The 17,464-nt window shown below is 35.9% G+C and overlaps 1 protein-coding gene across 2 annotated transcripts in view; it reads left to right on the top strand.

Annotated features, from left to right (window-relative positions):
- PDE10A (phosphodiesterase 10A) overlaps positions 1 to 17,464 on the top strand; it is a 375,046-nt gene that overhangs the window by 345,027 nt on the left and 12,555 nt on the right. The window contains exons 12-19 of one of the 2 annotated variants that reach the window (XM_026846120.1): positions 1,480 to 1,572; positions 2,220 to 2,406; positions 3,799 to 3,941; positions 6,032 to 6,115; positions 6,715 to 6,865; positions 9,903 to 10,058; positions 13,257 to 13,426; positions 15,363 to 15,474. In XM_026846120.1, coding sequence (XP_026701921.1) covers positions 1,480 to 1,572; positions 2,220 to 2,406; positions 3,799 to 3,941; positions 6,032 to 6,115; positions 6,715 to 6,865; positions 9,903 to 10,058; positions 13,257 to 13,426; positions 15,363 to 15,474 — 1,096 coding nt within the window. Of the gene's footprint in view, positions 1 to 1,479; positions 1,573 to 2,219; positions 2,407 to 3,798; positions 3,942 to 6,031; positions 6,116 to 6,714; positions 6,866 to 9,902; positions 10,059 to 13,253; positions 13,427 to 15,362; positions 15,475 to 17,464 lie in introns of both variants that reach the window. The other variant, XM_026846118.1, reaches the window with a different exon arrangement.

The following is a 17,464-nucleotide window of genomic DNA, read 5'->3' as shown; positions in this document are numbered from 1 at the left end:
TACACATATGCAATTTTAATGCAAGAGGCAAACATAATATTTTTCAATTTGCAAAAATTATGAATCCTTAATAGATACAGATTGAGATTTTTAGAGACACCCAGGTTTTAAACCTGCAGCTTTTTAAAAAGAAAGAAATGCATGACTAAATATCCTGCACTGAAATTTTGTTAAAATACTCAGCATAGATTTTCCTCAGAATCTTTTTCATTTCTTCCTTATACTTTTCAAGTTCTAGGCCAGTATAAGATGTGATTCATGTTTTCACTTAGACTCCTTTAGACGAACTTACTCCCACTTACTACATTGTGTGAGTGAGAATGGAACGAGTCAAAATTGGTGTAATTTACAAGCTGACAAGCAACGAGGTGGTGTAAATTAAAGAAGGTGGCCTGCTTTAACGTACACTTTAATACTTCTTGATAATTGTTTTTCTTGCTTATATCTTTCTGTTTTTTCTGTATGAAAATTATTGAAACATTGGCTCTGAGTGCAAGTGTGTGAGGCATTTCACTGGTGCTGTATACTGGAAGAGAAGTACAACTTAAGTAAGAAAGTGACACTGAGTTAGTCAGTCATCAGGAAAGAGCCTTAAGTCGGTGTGATCGTAACATGCAGCAGAAGAAACTAACTGAAAATGAGGTGTGCAGTGAAATCCTGTCAGCTTTGTCACTAACTTCATTGAGGGCAGGATACTACTTGGGTACATTTAGATACGTGATTCTTTCTACGTATTTTTTTCCACAAATACTTTTGTGCTTGTACATCGTAACTGTATTATGTCGAAGAATTGAAAATTATTTCCTCACAAGACAGACTTGTAGATTTTTCTGATTCCGCTCCAGAATATATTTGTTGTGTTTAACTTTCTTGTGGTGATTAAGGGATGCAGTTAGTCCCATGACAGTGCTTGCGTGTCGTGAGATGAAACAAGCTAGTTATTCTGAAGCGTACATGGGGCAATTGCATATAATGTTTAGCTTTGAAATTTCCACAGGTCTTTTTCCAAAGTTTATTTTACCAAATCCACCTGCCTTCATCCCCCACCACCGCAAAAAACAAGCTCCATATTGCCTATGATGTGTTTAAAGAAACAATGAATATGTAAAAGTGACGATAAAATCAATAGCTTTTAAAAGTAAATGCAAGTCTCAGGTGCTGTACAAATGTCATATTTATTAGGCATAACCCCCAGGGTTATTGAAGACTGAATTTTTGCACTAAAACTGTCATATTATGGCATCTTTTGTATTAAACTATGTTGTTATATAAAATGTTTTCAGAAGGTGTCTATTAGTATGTGCTTTTTTATTTTATTATTTACTACTAGTTGTTGTCTTGTAATTTTTTTCTCCTAAAAGCATCAAAATGACGCTGGTTGGGAACAAATATCCATTACTGTGCCCAAGACAGACTCCACTGGAGAAATGTTTTTCCAGATAGTTCATATTGTGACTAACGCATTTTTATTTTCTGCAGATTTTCTATAGAAAAAGGAATAGCTGGTCAAGTGGCAAGAACAGGAGAAGTCCTTAACATTCCTGATGCCTATGCAGATCCACGCTTTAACAGGTAGGATGTTATTCACAGGAGGTGAAAATAGCTCACCACACCCATTACTTGTAAATCTACTGCTTAAATTTCATATTAGGATGCATTCATCAAGCTGTGATTCTCTAGTGTGGAGACAACCTATAGATATCTCTTTAAATGCTTTAGCCATCAGGGATATTTTAAAAATATAAGTAAGAAGTATTACTTTTATCAAATATAAATATAATGGAAAAAAAATTTAGTTATTTTTCCTGTTACAGAACTTTGCCCAGTTAGGTAGACTGTTGCTGGTTTTCTTTATTAGCCTTCCTGCAATCTGATTTATTTCAGGGGAGAAAAAACTTCACTAACAAATAGCATGCCTAAGTACCTGAATGTATTCTTTAATTTTATGAATAATATGACTGTACATTTGAGGAACTGTTAATTCTTTATCTTGCAAATGGAGATTAAGGAATTAAAAACTACTTTATAAATTTGACACAGTAGATGGAAATATTTGAGACCTTTGACAGTGAACTTCTTGCAGATACTAATTACATCTACTTTAAAACTATTTAGTATATTGTACATCAACATTTCTGAGAATCAAGGACTAGATATTAATTAATAACATTAACTCTTTCCTTTTTTTTTTTTTCCCTTTGTTTTTTCTGGCTCTCCAGAGAAGTAGACCTCTACACAGGCTACACAACCAGAAATATCCTGTGCATGCCTATTGTAAGCCGAGGAAGTGTAATAGGTGTTGTGCAGATGGTGAACAAAATAAGTGGAAGTGCCTTCTCTAAAACTGATGAGAACAACTTTAAAATGTTTGCAGTCTTTTGTGCTTTAGCCTTACACTGTGCTAATGTAAGTTTTGTTTATATTTTTCTAAGATGTTGGTTATAATGGGAAGACTTAGAATCCTACTTAAGGATTTTGATGTTCCAGATTATTAGTGATTCATGTCTGTTTTGTTGAATTAATGAGGAATCAGCAATCATTGAATTCTTTTCTGAATAATGGTATTTTAAGATGATGATAGGGATTAATTTGATGCTTTCTGAAATAATTGTACTCTGGATACATCAATTTCATGTAGCTAAACTGAGAGAGCAAACTCTGAAATGTGAATGATATCTGTCTGTCTTCTCTTTTCTATTAAAAACTATGATTCTTATTTACTTTTATAAATTCAGATACAAATTTAACTGGGGGATGGAGATGTTATGTATTCTCTTGATTCCATATGCTTAATAATCAAAGATATCAATTTATACATTTATATGCTGTGCTATATACTCATAATTATCCATGCTTATAGAGTGGATAGCTATTTTTGTTTTCAAACCCTTTATCGCCACAAAAATTACTACTCCCATAGGAAGCATAAGCAATGTAATGATCATTACTATGTAAGTATAAAAATGCAATAAATGCAATAAAAATTCAATGCAGAAGAAATGTGTCGTATTCACGGGAGGTAAGATACAATGCAATGCCAGTTAAGCCTGGTGATTTTCATTAAGACATTTTACCAACATCATGTTGGTATACTGGGACAGCAATTTTGCTAACAATTACTTAAACTCATTCCACATGACTCAAGGCAAGTAGAAAGGCCTGCATATAAATGATACTTGGGACTATGCAATCACCCAATTGTGTGTGAGTTCACTCTTTTTAGATGGTGAATGTTACCATTCAGGGAATGCTGCTCCAGAGGATTATCTTTACTAGTAAAACTGTTGTATCCTCACTTGTTTACAAACCATGCCTTGTCTGTGATAGCTATCTGAACCTCTCGATAATTAACTGCACTTATTTTTCACAGTTATTGTATAGTAATGTAGGTATAATAAACATCTCATGTACTTTTTATTGTGCATAGGTATCAGTTATTTCTACCAGTTTATAGCTGAGTTCATGCAGTGGCACAAAACATGAACTGTGCCCTGTTAACAGTTTACTTTCCGGTAGCACATTGTAAGGGACTGAGCTCTGTTTCTAACTCATTAACTTTGATTCTTTTTCTTGGGAGAGCTCAGGCAGAGCGAAAAATCAGCCGAGCTTTAGATGTTTACCTGACCGAGTAGAGGCAAACTGATGTAATAGAAAGCCCAATTTTCAAGAAGTACTGAATTTCATAAAAGAACTAATGTTTGCAGATGTGTATTTTAAGAGTAAGTGCTTGAATACAGGGAAGAAATGTTTTCTCATTTGTTAAAATTTTACACTAATGAATGACTTCCTTTTTTTCAGATGTACCACAGAATTCGCCATTCAGAGTGTATCTACCGTGTAACAATGGAGAAGCTATCCTACCACAGTGTTTGTACAGCAGAAGAGTGGCAAAACCTCATGCACTGTACACTGCCTCCACATATTTATAAAGAAATTGAACTGTAAGTATTTTTCTTATATAGCAACAGTTGCATCTTGTATCAGTCTGTGAAAAAGATAATTTTTGCTGGTTTTATTTTTATCTGCTAGATGTACAGGAGGGTTTTCTAGGAAGCATTTTTATTTTTGAACTATCCCAAAATCATAGCTGTTTATCTCTGGCTTTCTCAGTTATATTTAATGACCTGTGAACAAAATTTATCTATCAAAGATGTAGAATAACACCTACTCAGAATGGTAGCATTTTTCTCAGACGTGGGTAGCTACAGTAGTTGCTTTAAGCATTGGTTTATATCTAAGGATTGTAGAGATGAGCTTACTTTCTGATAGTCCCAAGTCACCAATAGCTCAGATCCAGATAGAAGGCTGAGCTGGAATATCAGTAGCTAAGACCAAATGCATGATCTCATCCCCTTGTAAATGTTTTAGAATAAAAGATTGACCTAATTCCTGGGATTTTGGGGGTTTGTGTGGTTTTTTTTGGGGGGGGGAGTGGGTGTGTTTGAGTTTTAGAGGGTTTTTTTGGTGTGTGTGTGTGTGTTTTGTGCATCTGCCTGTGTTTCTTGAAGGAGGGGAAAATGGATACAGATCTTGACTTCTGAAGATAATTCAGGCTTATGAATCTCAGGTGCTAGAGTTTAGAGTTGCAGCCTCAATTTGGAGGAGGACTTCCCATCCAGCCTCTCAGGCTTCCTCTGAAATAATGTGGTTACATTCAGCTCCCAAGGGTCTGCTGTATACTGAAGATGTACCTCTGTCTGTATTTACCAGTCAGTCTCTATTCAGCGCTAACTCCAGGACTCATGTTTTTTTTGTCACTGTTTCTGTCCTAGGACAAGAAATTCTATTGTGGTGACCAGGTTCCTAAAATAAAAACTCTATGATACTGAGTCACAAAATCTAAGTTGTCCTTTTAAACCTGATCTCCAGAGCTCGCTCTTTTCTGTCAGGTGCTGAGCATTGTAGCTGTGAGTAAGCAAAGCATGCAAGTGTATAGTTAATAGGGGCTGCTTACGGTTAAAGTTCATTACATGCTGAAGTGATTGGCTTGAAAGGCAGAGTATTAGTAGTTTGCAGGATTACACCCTAATAGAAGCTTATTCTTTGCAATACAATTTCTTGTGCTCTGTTAGATGATATTATATAACCCACCTCCTCAGCAAAAATGACTTTTACTTACAAAGATGACAGGTTTCATTCTAAATTATATTAACATCCTTTAGTTCAAGCAGTCTGAATACATTTAACCATTTTCCAAGCAATTCAGCTACCTTCAGCTCTCCTGCACCTGCTGTGCTGTTCAGTGGGCCACGTACACACAAGCATTTAACTGGGTTCAGTGGAAAGTAAATAGAAGACTTGCAGCACAGGAGGTGCAGGAAAAGGCGTTAATTAATAATCAAAGGACAAACAGTTCTGCTGAGTGGGTCCCTAATATGAGGCTTAAATGTCCTAATATTAGGAGAGGGGAGAAGTCTTTAGCTAATGAAACATAAAAAATACAGTATTAAATTATTTTTGATGCCTGGGTTTGATTTCTGTTAGCCAGTAAAAGTTGATTTTTTTTCTTTCTATATCAAAATCAAATTTTGAGTGAGTCTCACCAAATTTGTGACAAATTATTGAAAAAAGCAGTAAGTATATTATTAGAGATGCCATCTTTACAATTCCTGACGAAAATTACAATTTCCAGATGAAAGTCTGCAGTATTTTAGGGATGCTGATAAAGCTCTCATCATCCCTGTAAAACGAAGATTTTGGTACATTACTTAAGCAATGGATTCTTAAATAAAGATTTATGTTTCTACTAACGAAACAAAGCCAACGGCTACCAAAGTCTGATGTGTGGATTTGATGATTCTGAATATTTTTTAACTTAAGTGATTCTGTGATTCTATGAGCATAGTTCCATTGACCTTAGCAGAAATATATTAACTTATGTTGCTGTGAAATATAGCCTGTAAAGTCAGTTTTTTGTGTATATTCAGAAACAAGTGAATGCTGTTGGATATATATTACCTAGTCATTTTCACTTGCTTTTAGTAAGAATGAAAAGGTGTTTGTCCTTACTAAGATGAAACTTTCTTCTTAGATACCACTTTGATATCAGCCCCTATGAGGATGTCTGGCCTGCCATTTTTGTCTACATGGTTCACCAGTCCTGTGGGACAGCCTGGTATGAATTACATGTTTTATTGCTTTAATTCTGTTCATTCAGCCAAACTGGAAAAAAAAATCCCAACATTTACTTGGAAGAAATAAAATCTTCTTTTCACAATGTCAAGATGAAGCATCTCAAATTCTTTTATTCAAAACAGTTTATGCATTTGGCATTTGACCAAAAGTTTAATTTAAACAGGATTAGTTCTTCTGTGTCATTTGCTTAAAAAAACCCCAGTTTTCTGTTTTGATCACAAATTATATTTTCAAATTGTGTTAGATGCAGAGTTTCACTGTTTTGCAGGTTGAATGGATAACAATTTGAATAAACCATGCTTCAAGTTTCAGAGATCAGGGAAGGTTATTCAATTGTGTTGCCTGAACTGGGTAGCTTGACTTATGTTCCAGAACTTTACAGATTAAACTAAGAGCATTGTCAGGTATCTACACTCCTCTGTCCTTGCCAAAATTTGAATAACTCTTGTAATCAGTGAGTCATCCACAATGAGAATCAATCCTAGCAAGAAGAGCAAATCAAAAAGTATCTTTTTCTCCTCTATTGGTTATTTTTCCCGTTGTTATTTCTTGTCTCTGACCAAAGTAATTTCTTTCTAGCTTTGAACTTGAAAAGCTATGCCGATTTACTATGTCTGTAAAGAAGAATTATCGCCGTGTGCCCTACCACAACTGGAAGCATGCAGTTACTGTTGCACATTGCATGTATGCCATACTTCAGAACAACCAGGGGCTTTTCACTGATCTAGAGGTAGGTAAGGTGATCGTATCAGTTACTAGACCTGATCAGAGGTATCAGCTGCTGTAGAAGTACATTTTCTATGCTAGAGGTTTGCTGTCAGCTTGGGCAGAATGTATATAAAGGTCCCGGCAAAGGAATGTGTGTGAGTAGAAAGCCTGAGAAAGGAGAGTTACTCAAATTCCTAACCCTAGTGTTTCCTTCATGGTTTTCAGGTCTGCCCAATGAAGAAACAGCAGCAGACTTGCTATGAGTCCATGTCCACATTTTGAGGTTCTCCCTGATCACTTACAGTCTTTATTTTAATTATTTAACTGTCAGATCTATATGAGGGAAGGGAAACACCCTGGGTCTTGAACCCTGTGAGGTCTGGGAGATCCTGAATTGGAGAACAAGGGTTGCAGAGATTGTTGACATATGTGAGTAAAGGAGAAGAGTAGAAAGGATAGAAGGAAAACAAATTGTCCAAATGTAATAATTCACTGGTTAACTTTTATTATAGTACAGTTATCCTTAGCATGCAGGTACATATTTTATAGATAAATGCATAGTGTTTAAAAAAAAATCAGAAAAAAAAATTACTTTGAATAGATCGCTAACTGGAAAAGTTATAAAATGGAAGGTTTAGAATGGTTAAATGTTAATATACACTATGAAGAACTGTCACTTGGTTTTTTTTTCTGAATTACAGCACTGGGAGTGCTGTCTATTATTAATACTACCTGAAAGTTCTGACTGGGAGAACCTGTTTTCAGTTGTGTATAACTTAGACAATACTAGCCATGTGGGCTGTAATTTTCCAAGCCGCATGATTTCCTCAAGTTGATTCATTTGGGGAAATTTCAGCCAAAATTATTTGGCTCTTTTAGGGAAACATGCTAGGAGAAATCAAGTTTTTGTTCATTGCATAAGAGTAGAATAAAATTTGGTGATCTTTCATTTGGAAAGGTCTAGTTTATTCTGCTGTAAAGCAAGGACTGGAAAATTTACACCGAAATAGGAAAGTGACATTTGCCAGGCATATGCTGAAAGTTGGCAAAGCTGTACAAGTCTGAAAAAAATCAGTATTACTTTAACAACAAAAATCTGTGGATTGCAGCCTCAGGGAATGTTGAAAGGTCTGATAACATTCAGTACTAACCAAGTAGTAAGCCCCATCTTTTTGGAGATGCAGAGTAAGAAAGGCAGGGAGAGGAAACGAGGCAGTTATTAAGAGAGATGGAAAGACTATTTGTTCCCTGCCAAACTCCATCCAGCTTTCACATGTTAGAATACCTTATCTCAGCCTATGTTCCAGCCCTTTCTACAGTCTCCTTTCTTGAGACTGGAGAATAATATAGGAAACTGCTGAAAGAAAGTTTGGGGAACTAGGATGGGCTGTTCTCTGGTGAGGGATGATGGCATGAACCTCGATAGACTTAGAGATGGGAAGTATGAAGCACTATACAGGGGACTCAGATCTAGAGACAAATAGATCCAGCAGTTGGCAATGGTCAAAGATCTGAGATCCAAACAAGGACAACGGGTACAAGGTCAAGGGCACTGGGATTAGGCATTATATAATCCTGAAGGATTGAGACAAGAATGACTTACTGGGATGAGGAGTCTGGGACAAGTGAGACAAAGACAACCATCTGGTATAAGGGATAGACTGATAATTGTAAGACTGGGAAAAACACAGGTTATAAAGGATATAGCAGGAGAATTAAATCTGTGGGGGAATGACAGAAAAGCTCATGCCCTCTAGATCCAACATGTAGCACAAAGGATTCTGAGAGTCATTGTTCTTCTGCTGTTAGAGACTGTTTTTCAAGTCTATTGGTTACATGTCTTGCACCTCCTGATAGTAGTAAAAAGGGGATGCCAGCTTACTACAACTGTTGCTGCATGACTTCAGGTAATACAGGTGTGTGTTATGTTCCTAAGGGTTCCACATCCAACGAGGATCTGTGTGTACATGTGCTGCTGCATCATCTATTCTGTTTGCTCTTTAAGAATGCACTTCACAAGATGCAGTACTGAACAGACGTCATTAAAAAGAAAAGTGAAGGATTTAAAATAGAAGTGAAGGTTTCAAATCAGAAGTACAGTTGGGTTTGCTACAACCTTAATTCTGCAAGTTGTATATTTGTGATAAAATCTTTAGTTACATCATTGTTTGCTGTTTTCCCACAGAATCATATGCCTCAGTACAGTATAAGATTTGGAAGTTGCTCACTTAATAGAGGGTTAATCAGTAGTCTTTTTCTGCTTCATTTTATAGCCTTATCCTTGCCTACTGAATGCTTATCAGAACGAACTATAAAACAGAGTTGTTAAGTCTATAAAGAAACTTTCATGATACTCCAGGCTGACAGTAACTGCTTCACAAATATTAATGAATGTGTTTTCAAAACACACCTTCTGTGTGAGCACCTTCTGCAAGTGTTCATGTGTTTTGTGTGTTGAGAGATTTCAGGGACTCCATTTCTTTAGAATATTAAACAGTTGCCTTTTGTCCAGTGGTTCTATGGCTCATATTAGTGACTTCCTAGGGAAAGTTTCACCTAGTAGGCTTTGTTAGTGTTTTTAAGAAGCATTGCAGAGGCATGTCTAGCATCAGACTTTGGTGCAGTTGCCTTAACCAGAAGATCATACATCTTATGTATTTCCTCCAATAAATGCAATTTTAATTTTTTTTAATAAGCATGGTAAGGATTCAGTGGATGACCGGACTTACCTGTTTAAAACTCTGATTTCTTCCTGAAGCAGAATTCCTCCAGTAGTTTTTGATTGTGCAACAATGTTTGTTAAATTCATAATATATAAAAGGTTTGAATTACAATTGGACTGAGAATTTTAATTTGCACATCCTCACTTTTGTGTTTCTTTCAATTTTAAGAATGTTTCTCCATGGGCTTTTTGAAGGCCGGGCAAGCATAGTGCAGCTTTTACAGTATTTTGGGAAGAGGGTGACATCTAGGGGCAGGAAATACATCTTACTTTTCGTGTTTATCTCTTTTTTTTTTTTTTTTTTTTTTTTTAAATATATATATATATATATATATAGCGAAAAGGTCTTTTAGTTGCATGCCTGTGTCATGACCTGGATCACAGAGGTTACAGCAACAGCTATCTTCAGAAGTTTGATCACCCCTTAGCGGCTCTCTATTCCACATCAACAATGGAACAGCATCACTTCTCGCAGACTGTGTCCATCCTGCAGGTAGGATTATTGAAAATGTTATCTCCTGTGAAGTAGAGTCCAGTGGTGGAAATAGGAGTCACATCATTACCCAGTAGATTTTCTGAAGCATGCTTCATTTAATTTGTGGATTGTAGTGCTTGTTTAGAAGAGTGGAAGTTTTATTACAGCAAGCCAGGTTCCACAGTTAGCAACCCAAACATTCAGTAATAATGCAAAACATAGCTTTTCCAAAATCTTGATGTTATAAAAAATATTGTGTATTTGAAGGTCTTTGCTTATGGCCTTCCTTTGGAGCTTTTAGCCTCTGGGTCAATGAGCATTTTTCCTGTGACCTTATGGAATATGGAATGAAAAATCAGTTTCTCACTTACTTAGATATTTCCAGTGTAATGTGCCTCAACAAAGTCTTTAACCATTCTAAAATTCTAAAAAAACCCTCAAGTACTGGTAAAAGTTTGCATGAGGATCTTGAAAACCTGCTGTAATAAATTCTGTGAACATTAAATGTGTGGCATGAAGGAGGAAATGTTAATTTTGCACGCATGAAAAGTTTAAACTGATTTCATTATGTTATCATGTTATTTATGTTATAAAAAAACTAAATAAGTTAATATTCTGTGAAAGAGAGTTCCTAATGTGAGATAATGTGTCTGTATGTTTAATGAATAGAAAAGTACAAGCAAACATGCAGACACATTTTTGGGAAATCCAGGTGTGCTACTGACACACAGGTATTTTCTAATCGGTGAAAATTTTTTTCATGTTCAGTTAGAGGAGTGAGAACTCTCACCTATGAAACCACTGTCAGTCCATAACATACTTGTGCTCACTGATTTTAGTTTATCATGCACACGCTCAATGCACAGCCTTGCCATGCTACTGTGCCACTAATTCATTGTTAACTTTTCTTTCTTTCTGGTCTTTCAGGGGGAAGATATTTATTTTCTTAAATACCTAATCACCTTTTAGGAAAAATACATATTCTGTATTGTATTCAGAAGCACATCATGTGGTTATGGTTTTAGGTATCCTATACATTTCATCAGGGAATGGAAGCTTTATCTCTGAACGCTCCTCCATGTGTAATTGAGGAGGGTGTAATTGAATCCTTCAGTGGTGGTATGGCATTAGAGTTTTAGTATTTATTCTTGATGTGAGTTTGTGCACAGTGAGAAAGTTCTTCAGTCATTAACACTTTCCTGTCCCACTATGGCTATGTGAAGCAGACTTCAGTCATTCTTCAAAAAACATTTTTCCTGCAAAAATGTAATTGGTGAAAGTCCTGTTTGCCAAGAAGGCAGGGGAACCCTGTTGCTTCCCTTCTACCTCCTAGCCTTGGCTGTCAGTGTGAGTGAAGCATTGCAAATAGGTGGTCAGGCGTGCAGAGTGCATTCAGACACTGGCTACCCAAATGCCTGTGGGTGGTGATGAGCAGCAAAGGCATGTTAGAACAGCCTTTTGGACTTGCTGGTTTGCATTTGAATCAAAAATGAAAAAAAAAAAAAAAAAAAAAAAAAAGCCAACCAACTCACCAAACCCTTTAGGGTTTATCTCAATAGGTTTTAATTTTATGTTAGTGAAGTGCAGTACTTTTCACTGCTTGCAACTTTATAGCTGCTTTGCTCATCCACCTGCAGTTCTCGTGTACACCATACTTACAAATACTGAGGATTCTATTCACTAGCTTTAGGTCAGCAGGGACAGAATAAAATCTTAGCAGCTGTACTTTGTATGTACTGCTCAGAAAGCCTAAGTGACATGCTCAGAAATAGCAGCTTCTGCCAGTACTTAACAGTATCTTTTCTAGTAGTATGAACAGAAGCTGTCACAGTGGTCTTTCTGATAGTGCAGCTTCTAAAGCCTAAACATTAGAATCTAGAATAATTTTAATATTAGGACAAATATCCTGTTCTTGTGCATTAGGCAGCAAGATTGGGAGGGGTCCCCAAAACTTTAAATCGTGAAAACTGGTAGTAGTTGTTTCCTGCTCCCAAAGTGTTGATGATGGGTTAAAATGTTCTGAACTTTTTTTTTTTAAACATCGTGTTTTGTGATTTAGGAGTCGGTCAAAGGAGCATTGAGACATAGACAGATTGTATTTTCTATTTATTATTCCCAATAAGTCTACTTGTCCAAGTAAAAATGTTAGAAAATGGTGTTTACGTTCCGGATGGTGAGAGAAACCAAGCGTATTTGTACCATGGAGGATCTATTTTGAACAAATTATGTAAATGCTTGACAGAAGTCAGGGAAACTTTTTATGAGCTTCAGCCCAAATGCCAATTAAATGTCAAAACACATCTGCATTTGATATATTTTAATAATATTTTCTATTTGTGGATGTGCACACCTTGGCATTGCTGGCTCATTCTTTCTTATTTTTCTCTGATTCCTCTCAACAGTTGGAAGACTTCTGACAAGTTGTTTTCCAAATCTTAGACATAGTGAATCATGTTGACTTTTCAAAATGTGATATAGCTTCATGAGTGATCACAGTATATGGATATTCTCAGTTAAATGAGCAATAATACATAGTGGAAATTGAAAAAAGATAACAGTGGCATGTTGCCAGAACCTCCATAGTGGAAACCACTGTCTTTAGCTCATGAGTCAGTCAACTCATGGTTGAACAAAGCAGCTTTTCCCCTAAATGTTCATATACATTAAAGCACTGTAATTAACTTTATTTCTATAGAGAAAATTACATGAGTAAATGCAGCAATTTCAGGCACATTTCATTTGGAACACTATGAAAACAAAATTATTTTGGTACTTTAACTTGGATATGTCCTTGTCCACATCATGCGTTATACAAAATTGTACTTCTGAGTGAATCAGACACTCAGTTTACCGACTTGGCGATGCAGTACTCTGGATCAGGATTGAATCACAAGTTCCCAAGCTAATACTGTCTGGAAGTGCTGTGTCTAAAGTGTTTATAAATCAGAGAAGAAAAAGCTACCATTTTTCTCTATTAATAACTTTAGCTTCAGAAGGAACAGTCCCAAAACCAAATCAGTGGCTTAGTCATAGGTTTCTTGACAGTATTTAAAAGGAAAGATAAAAATGGGAATTTCGGACTGTCAGCATTTGAACTTGCAACAGAAATTGTCATTGGTCTGTAAACCGTTGTAATCTGTCTTGTGAAGTAAAGACTGAAATCATCTCAGAATTAGAGCTTGTGCTTTTTATTGGTTTTTTACTTTTTCATAGCTGGAAGGGCACAATGTCTTCTCCAATCTGAGCTCCAGTGAATATGAGCAAGTACTTGAGATCATCCGGAAAGCCATCATTGCCACAGACCTCGCCCTCTATTTTGGAAATAGAAAACAGCTTGAAGAGCTGCATCAGACAGGAGCATTAAACCTTAAGAACCAAGCACACAGGTAAAGCAGCAAACTAGCATTAGTTCACTATGGCATTAGTCATAGAAAGAAAAACCTTATTTTTTGAAAAGAATTTCTGTGTCCACAGTAATTATCTTATATATTAGATTTCTAAGGCCAGCTGTATCTAAAAATCCAAGTATGTAACAGGAGTTTCCAGTATTTTATATTTGCATGCCGCTGCCTTTGGTTGTCATCTGCACAGTTCAGTGACAGATCAACTGCAGAGGAAACTTAGGGCACAGGCAGTTAGGTGGTGGGGGAAAAAAGGAATAGTGCAATAATTATCTCAGTATTTTTATTATTCTGTCAATATACTTTTTTTTGGAAAGAATTCTGGTCAAATCTCAACTTTTGTGAATTAAGAGAGCTCTAAATTTTAAACATATACGAATGCCTATATTCATAAATAATGTCTCTGTATAACCAAAACATAGTGCACCCTGGATTAGAGATGTGTCTAGTAACAGGCTTCATTAAAGTGCTCATGCAGCCCTTCAGAGTTCTTTAATGGAAAGTGGATCCTGTCATTAATCTAATGCAGAGGTGATATGGGAAAATATTGAGTCATGGTTCCAATTTATTTTCAAAAGGGACTTTGGTACTTGGGTCTTCTTTCTGAGGAGTTTTACAGGATTTTGTCAGTAGTTTTGAATAAATTAATACAGCACTGTAGGAAGGACACTTTTGAAAAAACTTATTTCCCAATATGGAACTGAAGCATCAGACCTGAATAAAGCTCAGCATCTTGAAAAGACAAAGATATTCTAGCTTCTGATAATCTCAGAATAAATTTTACCAGAAATCTTGAATTTAGGGTTTATAAAATTTAAATAGGATCACAACTGTTTAGTTTGTAGTTGAATATTCTATTGCGTTTATAATTTTTTTTTCTTACCTGCCCTCAAGAATTTTCAGTGTAAAGCCACATGTCCGGAGATAGGACATCACTTTGTAATGTGGCTAAAGAATCCAAGACTTATCTGTACATAAAAAGAAATGCCAAATTTGGCCCTTATGTGGCTGATGAATCCTCTTTCTTAACTCAGGGGAATTGCACTTTGCCATTTATCTATTGAATATATTATCCATTTGTGTATTTTCCCTGATATTTTTGCCTTTTGGCACAGTTTTTATGACTGCATCACATTGGCATGCAAGTTAGAAAGTTGTGCGTTTTTTCATGGAATAGGCATTATTAACAATCATAGAGGTGTCCTGAAGTGTCACCTTCTCCACTGGGTGGAAAACCATGATTTCATTAATTTACCAGTTTTCTTTATAAGACTTAGATTCATAAACCATACATTCGAGTAGTAGAAGAGTGCTAGAAAGGTGTTTTAAGATATTTTTTTTTTTCGTGTGCCTTATTCTAATACAGATGATAATCCTCCTGATACTGTTCAATTATTCTGTGAACAGGTTTGTTAGTGTACAGGACAGCTACATGTAGGATTGTTGTTCTGTCAGCATTAGAATTCATTCCAACAAAACAATGATGGAGTACCTTGAGTGAGATTCAGTAGTTTTTCCTCTTTATGGAGCATGTGTTCCTCTCTCTTTAAAGAACAGAAATACAGCCACAGGATATGCCATCTTTCTTTTTATAGACTACTGTATTTTCAGAAAATTAAAGAGGGGCACATAAATGTTTTAACATGCAGACATTCTTGTGTAGTTTTGTACATCTAATGTGACTGTACAGAGGATACTTAGTGAACTCTGGTTGCAGACAATGCTACCAGGGGAATACTACAGGGAATATAATACACAATTTGTGTGATGCCTTACCAATGAATCATAAACAAGTAAGGAAGAAACAAGCAAGGTGGGAGAAATTTTGTCGTATATTTACTGCTGATTGAGCTGAGGAAGGGCAGATAAAAACTTTGTAGTGTGATTATTAATTCTACAATTTAATGTAATTTTATTTTAGAGATAGAGTGATTGGTCTGATGATGACAGCTTGTGATTTGTGTTCTGTAACAAAGTTGTGGCCAGTTACCAGACTGACAGCTAATGATATATATGCGGAGTTCTGGGCTGAGGTATGTGCACTTCTTTTGTTTACACTCTTTTCTTTATAAATGTAAGTATCCAGGAAGGAAAAACAACCATAAGTATTTTTCAATTGATATCTTAACGTGCTTGTTTTAAAGACTGTTCATTGGTGCATGCATGTGTTTTGTTGTTTAATCCAAAGCTATTTAAAAACCCAAGTTAGTTTCCTTATTTTCAGGCAGTGTTTTTTCTCTATGTTAAAGATTAATTTAGAAAGTATGTCCTAACGTAAAGTGACCAAGCAACAGAATGCAGAAGAAAATCTGTAAGTTTTGTGAAGGTTGTATTTGTATTCTAAGAAAACCAAAATATGAAAACAGCTACCAGGTCAGCTGCCTTGAAACACACTTATAAAGCTGTAGTACGATTCCAGGAAATGCTAAAGCAAATATGACAAACCTTAAAATTGCTCTGATCCAACTATTTGAATCTTCTTTGTGAGTCAGCTCAACAACTGGGTCTCGGAAAGAGCTGAGTTTTTACTGAAAGTTACTCCACGGATAAGGTGTACCGAGAATTGAAACAAGGCATTGTGCCAGGCTAATGCAATCATGTCCATAAATAAAGATGCAATCTCTCATGTGTCTTATGCTGAGTAAATGTTCTAATGGATTAATTCTTAAAAGTGCCAGTGACTACTTGAGGGAAAGGAATATATTCTGAAGGTGCTGCGCAGAGTTGAATTATACAGTTTTAGAAGATACGCTATATTTTCAGAACTGCTGTTACACATGTGTATTATAAAGTGTTCTTTTCTGTTATGTGCCCCGTGGGAGTCTGCAGAGTTCAGTGGGTTTATTTCTGTTTTACACAGGTTAAAATGGAAATCAGGCCCACAGAGTTGACGTAGCATGCATGTAGTGTGGAGATTGTTGTCCTGCCTGTTGCATGTTCATTATGAAATTCAAGATGTGCATGACTTGTGGGTGTTTTTTATATTTACTTGTTCTCATTCTCTTAATTATGAACAGCTCAGACTGCAATAAAATATTTGAAAAATGCAGTGTATAAGGTCAAAGATCTAGTTCAGCACTCGCTTTCTAAAATGTCAGCACTGGAAAGTGAGTGTTTTTATGAGTGAGATAATGGACGTATAATGTTGATGTGCCTCACTGATTACATACTCAACTTCTTTGCTTACAAGCAAAGAGACTTTTTAATGCAAATCTTATGAACTCAGTGGAGAAAGAAGGATCAAACTGATTTTTCCTACTCAACAATAGTGAAGATGGAATTATGGACATAATTGAGCCTGCCCAGACTTGAACCTGTTTTGTAATCCAAGGATGAGTTAGTAAGGGTAGATCTTGTTATACTGCTACTTCATGAAGCAGAACTAAATTAGAAGTTATTGCCAGAAATGGAATTCTGTAACTGGTGTTTTACTGAATCCTCATTAAGAAGAGGTCAGTTGGTATGTGGCAGAAATTGAGTATGTTGTGATACAGTCAGGATGGCTGATAAATCCAGACACAGGTCTAAACCCTTCTAGAAACTGGAAAGCTGGAGGCAGATATAGGGAAAATCCCGAGAAAGTTAAACCAATAGAAATTTTAGATTGTGTTTCGCTGAAGAAACTGTTACTTAATTGGGAAAAAAAGGTTAACTCTTGAATGGTTATGTTACAGTTCTAAAAGTAGCATAGAATGTTGCTTCTAATTACTACTTGAGTTCTTAATCTTAATATGTTGAATGATTTAATCAGAACGTTTTCATAGTATTTCTTCTTTGTGTAATCATTAACTAAAACAATAATTGCAGAAGAGGTTGCAGCAATTTTGTGGTATGCCACACTGATTTTTTTTCATTGAATGAAGCCCAATATAGCTAATGTCTTCAGCTAAGATTTACCTTGATATCACTTCAGCATGAAGCTTTCCCACAGTGCTACAACTCAAGCAAATTAATATATTTGCTGATCAATTACATAGGATTACAAGACTGTATAAGATTTGTTTATTGTGATGGGGGGGGGGG

Source organism: Athene cunicularia (genome assembly GCF_003259725.1).
Source record: "Athene cunicularia isolate RWA chromosome 3 unlocalized genomic scaffold, athCun1 chr3_part1, whole genome shotgun sequence".
Taxonomy (NCBI): domain Eukaryota; kingdom Metazoa; phylum Chordata; class Aves; order Strigiformes; family Strigidae; genus Athene; species Athene cunicularia.
This window is presented reverse-complemented; position numbering and strand designations above follow the sequence as displayed.